The sequence below is a fragment of the Medicago sativa genome, chromosome 6 (assembly GCF_051527215.1).
Source record: "Medicago sativa cultivar Bolivia chromosome 6, Bolivia_mono, whole genome shotgun sequence".
NCBI classification, from domain to species: domain Eukaryota; kingdom Viridiplantae; phylum Streptophyta; class Magnoliopsida; order Fabales; family Fabaceae; genus Medicago; species Medicago sativa.
The window spans coordinates 73,896,306-73,903,150 of record NC_140754.1 but is presented as its reverse complement, the minus strand read 5'-3'; the positions used below and the strand labels follow the sequence as shown (position 1 = coordinate 73,903,150).

Genomic DNA, 6,845 nt, shown 5'->3' with positions numbered 1-6,845 from the left:
TGAGTATCTCTTCAGAAGCTGTTTCACTTAGCTTATGATCAGAGTGTTCAGTTTTTAGAGAAACGAAGAATTTTTCAAAACATAATTCAACCCCTCTTCTTGTGTTTTTCTCACCTTCAATTGGTATCTAGAGCCTTGGTCTGTTGGTTTAACACTTAACCGTGCAACAGTAAAAGATCTGAGAAAAACATGTCTGGTGAATCTCCTATTCCTATTCCTAGTCAGACTAGCTATAATAATGTCGCACATGATTATAGTGACAGTAAGAAATCCAATGTTGGAAAGATTCCAAAGTTCAATGGAGATGCTGAAGAATTTTCTTGGTGGAAAACTAACTTCTATAGTTATATCATGAGCTTAGACGAAGAACTATGGGATATACTAGAAGAAGGTGTTGGTGACTTAGTTCTTGATGAAGAAGGAGTTGTTGTTGATAGAAAGAAACATACTCCTGAGCTGAAGAAACTCTACAAGAAGCATCATATTATCAGAGGAGCTCTTGTCACTGCTATACCTAAAGCAGAGTACATGAAGATGAGTGACAAGTCCACTGCTAAAGCTATGTTTGCTTCTCTCTGTTCAAACTATGAAGGCAGCAAGAAGGTCAAAGAAGCAAAGGCTCTCATGCTTATACATCGGTAAGAGTTATTCAAGATGAAGGATGATGAAACTATTGAGGAGATGTACTCAAGGTTTCAAACCTTAGCCTCTGGGCTACAAATCCTGAAGAAGAGTTATGTTGCTTCTGACCACGTGAGCAAGATACTCAGAAGCTTGCCTGCTAGATGGAGACCAAAGGTGACTACCATTGAGGAAACTAAAGATTTAAACACTTTAAGTGTCGAAGATCTTGTTAGTTCTCTCAAAGTTCATGAGTTAAGTCTCAATGAACATGAGTCTATTAAGAAGAGTAAATCAATAACTCTTCCATCCAAAGGCAAGTCATCAAAAGCTCTCAAAGTAGTTGAATCTGAAGAAGAAGAACCATCTGGTTCAGACTCTGAAGAAGATGCTGCTGAGATGGCTATGATCTCCTACAGACTTCAGTATCTTGTCAGGAAGAACAGAAAGTTTCTAACTAGAAGAAGTAACTCCAGAAGCTCAAGGAAAGAAGATCAGAAGGGATGCTTCAACTGTAAGAAGCCTGGACACTTCATTGCTGAATGTCCTGATCTTCAGAAGGAGAAGTCAAAGGACAAGTCAAAGAAGTCAACATTCAAACCAAGCAAATTCAAGAAGCAGATTAAGCAGAAATTTAATGGCAACCTGGGATGATTTGGGAAGTGAATCTGGATCTGATAAAGAGGAAGCTGATGAAGATGCTAAGGTAGCTGTTGGGTTAGTAGCTACAACAACTTCAGAAGCTGGATCAGAATCAGATTCTGAAGATGAAAACGAGGTATATTCTAAGATTCCCAGAAATGAACTTCTTGAGTCACGTAAAGAACTTCTTACACATTTTGAAGTAAGAACCAATTAGTTGAAGGATTTAAAAGAAAAATATGTTGTTTTGGTAAAATAGCAAAAATCAACTCTATTGGATCTGAAGGCTTCTGAAGAAAGACTTAGAGGCTTTGACTTCATTTGTAAAACTTATGAAGATAAGCTCAGGTTCTTATGTCAGAAGCTACAAGAAAAGTGTAATGAAAAACCTTTAAGCAACCATGAAATTGCTCTTGAAGATTTTATCATGTCTGGCATTGACAGAAGCAGAGTGGCTTCTATGATTTATAGCTTTTACAGAAACAATGGAAAAGGGATTGGTTTTTCAGGAGGGAAACCTAATGAAATCATTCTCAAAGCATGTTGTGAATGCATCAAGGAAGGATTGAAAACCTTCTTTGTACCTGAAGGTGCTGAGTTGGAAACTGTTGTTCAATCAGAACCTGAAGCTTCGAGCTCTAAGGCCAAGATTACTTCAAAGCCAAAAAACTCTAAGCCAAAGACTATGATCAAATCTGATTCCAAGACTTCAAAGATCATGATCTTAAAGAGATCAGAACCTGTTCCTCAGAGTCTGGTGAAACCAAAATCTGAGGTTCTGAAGTCTAAGTTTCAGAAGAGGACAGCTACTGCTTCTGAAATGCCAAAACCTAAGGTGATGGTTAATCCGAAGCAACCCAACTTACAGCACAAGGTACAGGAAGTGAAGAGTAACCTCAAGTACTAACCTTCCAGGACCCATAGGACAATGGGTACCTAAATCTAAATATGTCAATGGTGCAGGTATGTTTAAGAGCAAAGGTGCACTATAAGAAAATTGCCATATACCTACGGAGGTTTATAGTGACGGACAAAAATCCGTAGGTATTGATAAGTTTTACCTACAGATGTGGCCATAGGTATAGATATCTAAAAAAAAAATAATACAAGAGAGCGCGCCTAATGAAACTATAGACCGGGAAATATCCCGCTTTTTCCAATTTTTCCCACATCTAAATTAAAAATATATAAAAAAAAACCCCAACTCCATTCTTCACGTTCCAGAAAAACATTTCACGTTCCAGAACACAGTTTCATTCTTCACCCATTTCCAGAATCTAATCGAAATCTCACTCTTCCTAATCCTGAAATGGCCAAATCAAAACCTCACCTTTTCTTCCCTGATTGAAACCTCAGCCTCTCTTGTTCTTCCCCGTTCCCAAATTGCAACACTGTTCACACCCAAATCGAAATCTTTGAAGATCAACTGAAAGAATCTGAAGTCAAATCCCTCTGTCTCAAAGCAAACGAGATCATGTAAGCCATCAATTTTCACGTTTCTTCTGTTTTTACTTGTTATAAGTCATCAAAGGACAAAATTCTGTTATTAGGTTTTCACTAGTTTCACTTGATTTTTTGATTTATTTTTACTATAATATTTGTTGATTTTTTGATTTGTTTTGATTACATTTTTAGTATGATAGTATTTTTACTTACTGGGCACACTGTGATAATTGGGCACACTGTGATAATAAGTAGTAACAATTATTTTAATGAAAAGTTATTTTAGTTTTAGGGTATCTGTCAAGGAGATTTAGTAGGTTTGGGGAGTGTTTGGGTTGATGTATTTGCTCTTATATACTGGCATAAGTGTTGTGAGACTGTTATTTGGCAAGAATTTATCAAAACAGCTTATGACATGTTCATAAGCTGTTTTCAGCTTATTCTCATAAGTCATCGAAGATAGGCTATTAAAATAGCTAATAGTTTATGAAAAAGCAACATAACTTGATTTTGGCAAGAACTAATAGTTTTGTAAGACTGTTGTTTGGGAAAAACTTATGAAAACAGCTTATGACATATTCATAAGCTGTTTTTAGCTTATTCTCATAAGTCATTGAAGATACTGATTTAACTTGGTTTTCCCATTTAAGAAAATATAAAGAGAGCTTCTGTGAAAAGTAATGACAACGATGAACTAAAGACATATGTAAAAAAAAAGGTTAAAAAGATAAGTAGCGAAGTAGCGAGACTGAAGCAATTATGGCCAAATCAATGGTTGTAACTCATTCACATATTTTCATGAATTTTCATTTGCTATATTTAGCATTTTCCTTAAATGTAATATATCTATTTTGCTAAGTGAGCTTGTTAATGATTTGTTCATTTCAGTTCCAATTCGTGACTTGTTTGTTCCTGTTCGTGACTCGTGTTCCAGTTCTCTCCTTGCTCTGCTCTTCATCTACGAATTGCTGGTATATTTTGCTTTCTCATTCTTGTTTTATTCGATTTTGATTCAGATTTTTGTTATTGTTTCATTTTAATTGTTGTGTTAATTTAAATCTATGAGTTGTGTTGTGTTAATTTGAATTATTGATCATGAGTTGTGTTGTGTTAGTTTGACTTTTTAATGTTAAGCTCTTTAGTTTGGGACTGTAGGGAATGACTGTTTAAGGTGGATACATGTGAACAAGAATATACCATTATACTGGTATAGTATATGTATGGAGACGTTTTTTATTTTACAGGACAAGGGGAGAGTTTTTAGCTAGCTAGCTTAGTACATATTCGATTTTAACATATTAGTTTGTGTTGTAGAATATGCCATGCTCAATCAAAATGTGCACTTCAATAATTTTCAAAAAATAAAAATGACATATCAGGAATTTTGTGCTCAGGTTGATCTCTTTTTAGACATTCAATAATTTTCAGAAAATAAAAATGACATATTAGGAATTTTGTGCTCAGGTTGATCTCTTTTTAGACATGATAATGTTTGATTATTTGAATAAGATATCCTGTTGAAGGATTTTATCTATAGAATTATATTTGTACTAGTAATAGTAATCAAGTAGCAATTTGAGAGATGTACACCCTTGTTTTTTTTTTTTTTTATAGAAAAGATGTACATACATATAATATTTCAAACTATGCTTCATATTATATATCTTATCAACGCTAAGGTCGTAAATTTTGGATATAGAATTTGATTTCTACTAAAAAAAATATTGAACAAATGTATCGTTTACTTAAATTGAAGTTATCATCAACATTTTTGTTATGGAGAGCAAATTCATGATGGTGAAGGGAAGTCTATTAACGTGCATTGCGTAACTATTGTGAAGGGTGTCAAATTACATGGCAGTAGAGTAGGATTGGACCTTATCAATATTACTCCTATACTTTGAATGTTTAGTTGTCAAATTTGATCTCTAATAAATCTATGATATGGGTGATGAGGAATCTAATGAAACTGAAGAAATTCACGAGCCACTAACAAATGACACAAGTGAAGTTACTCATAATATCGTGGGTTGGTTGAATATTGGTTCTCTGATGAAGCAAAAGTAAGTCCAAGTCATACATATTATACGTAATACACTAAAATGCGTATCATTCTGACTAATATTTTATAGCAATTGCAGAAAGCGAGTGCAATCAATAAACGAAATCGTGCAAAGTATCAGGATGTCCATTGTATGGGGACAAAAAGTCTCCCAAAATTTATTGATGAAAAGGTTTGATTTTTGTATTTTTCATTGGATGAGCTGTATTTAAAAACAATAAACCTATAACCTGTTTGTTTGGTTTTTAGATGAAAAAGGGAAAAGGAGTGATGCCTGGACGTCATGATATTTACATTGAAACTCGCACACGTAAAGATGGGTCAATTGTCAATGAAAAAGCTGCAAGAATGATTGTAAGCATCTAACATTTTTGGAACGCAGAATGATTCTCTGTTTTTCTGAATTTTGAATCGAATGCCTGTTATACCATTTGAAAGTATGATATCTTGCTGCTGTTTGATTTCTTGTAGTAATTATGATTTGGTGAGATATGGAAAACCAGGAGTGAGTAGAGAATTGTTTTTGTGGCTTGTAAAATATAGTTTAGGTGCTTTATCATGTTAGCAACAGGATCAACAAATTAAATGCTTGAGTAAATATTTTTGTCACTATGTTTTGCCAACTGCTTTTGTATTAACAGCAGTGCCAAGAAACTCTAATGCCTTTTCATGCCTGATTGCCAACTGTTTTTAATTCTATTTTGCATTTTAGGAAGAACTAAAAAAACATAGTAATGAGGCTGGAACATCTCAATTAACTCAAAACAAGCAGGGTTCTATGTCTTGGAAGGATGACATATTTTCTAAAGTACAAGGAGCTGCAAAGAAGGGGCACGTGCGATGTATGGGAAAGTTACCTAAATCTAAAAAATCAAAGGTCAATTTGTCTGAAAATGAAGAGCTACGTGATAGAGTTAAGACTATGGAGGGCTTGTTAGCAAATGTCATGACTTTGATTCAAAGTCGATTTTCTGGAGAAGATGTGAATGAGATAATACAAGCTGCTAGACAGGTACTTCTGAATTTACTATTCTTCATATAAAAATACAAGTTGCTTCATTGATTTAAGAGAACATGGAATTTATGAAAACAATGCTAGTTTTGTGTTTGAGTCACACAATTCGTTGAATTTCGCACGTGGTGGATCACACCATTTAGCAATACTCTTGATTTAATACTAATCTTTATGTGCAATTTTCGATTTTTTGTGATATAGGTTACTGATGCTTCTAGTGTTCCTAACCCTTTGAATTCCCCTAGTCCAATCAATAATGAAGATAATGAAAATGGTATTCAATTAAATATCAATGAAGTTGTTAATATTTTCTTTGTTTTTTAGGAGTGATATTCTCAATGATGAATTGTGTTATTATTCATCTTTTCTTTTTATTTCTTGTAGGTGAAGATGAGGAGGCTAATATGGAGACTTGAAGATGGAAATTTGAAATGGGAAACTAGGTTAGACTTTGTTTTGGTTCTTTTCTTTATTGACATAGTTATAAGGTTTTGTATGCCGAATATGGTTCTGTCTTGTTTTGGTTAATGCTCTAAAGTACAATAGGATTGACATGATTTAGCTTTTGTTAATTTCTATGTTTGGAAGAATTGGTGTTAATCTTCAATATATATGGTATGGAATCTTTTTTTGGTTTCTAAATATATCCATTTAATTGCCTAGTTTGTAATTTGATTAATTTCATAAAATAAAATTTTCAAATAATATAGCATCAAGAACGTAGTGTGTACATTAATTGCAATGAAATGCGTACGGCAACAAATTTATGCGAACAAATGATAGGTCTCGGCAAGTTTTTAGTGACGGAAATGGTCGTAGGTAAAAACCATTTGCAGTTCTATACCTACTTCCAAATCTGTAGGTAAAAAGCATTTGTACTTCTGATTGGGTTCTATACCTACGCCCAAAATCCGTAGGTAAAGCATTATTGTCTAGTCCAACGGCTAATGATTCCGTAACTATAGGATGTAGTGACGGCCAAAATCCGTAGGTATAACACCAGTATCCACCATGAAAAAAATGGCCGTAGGTATAGGTATTTTGACATATACCTACGGCGAA

General features: G+C 34.0%; 1 protein-coding gene across 1 annotated transcript; it reads left to right on the top strand.

Annotated features, from left to right (window-relative positions):
• Positions 1 to 4,707: 4,707 nt before the first annotated feature.
• Positions 4,708 to 6,425, top strand: LOC146916778 (uncharacterized). The gene is made up of 6 exons (XM_085717099.1): positions 4,708 to 4,769; positions 4,848 to 4,940; positions 5,018 to 5,122; positions 5,481 to 5,780; positions 5,985 to 6,057; positions 6,168 to 6,425. Exons 2-6 carry the CDS (start codon positions 4,902 to 4,904, stop codon positions 6,197 to 6,199), a joined length of 549 nt encoding a protein of 182 aa, XP_085573225.1. The 5' UTR covers positions 4,708 to 4,769; positions 4,848 to 4,901; the 3' UTR covers positions 6,200 to 6,425.
• Positions 6,426 to 6,845: the final 420 nt, after the last annotated feature.

What these genes read in the sequence shown, in the direction of transcription:
- LOC146916778 (XM_085717099.1), top strand. Translation starts at nt 4,902, where the DNA reads ATGGGGACAAAAAGTCTCCCAAAATTTATTGATGAAAAG. An exon ending in CAAAATTTATTGATGAAAAG is followed by an intron (nt 4,941 to 5,017) that starts GTTTGATTTTTG and finishes TTTGGTTTTTAG; the next exon opens with ATGAAAAAGGGAAAAGGAGT. An exon ending in TAATGAAGATAATGAAAATG is followed by an intron (nt 6,058 to 6,167) that starts GTATTCAATTAA and finishes TATTTCTTGTAG; the next exon opens with GTGAAGATGAGGAGGCTAAT.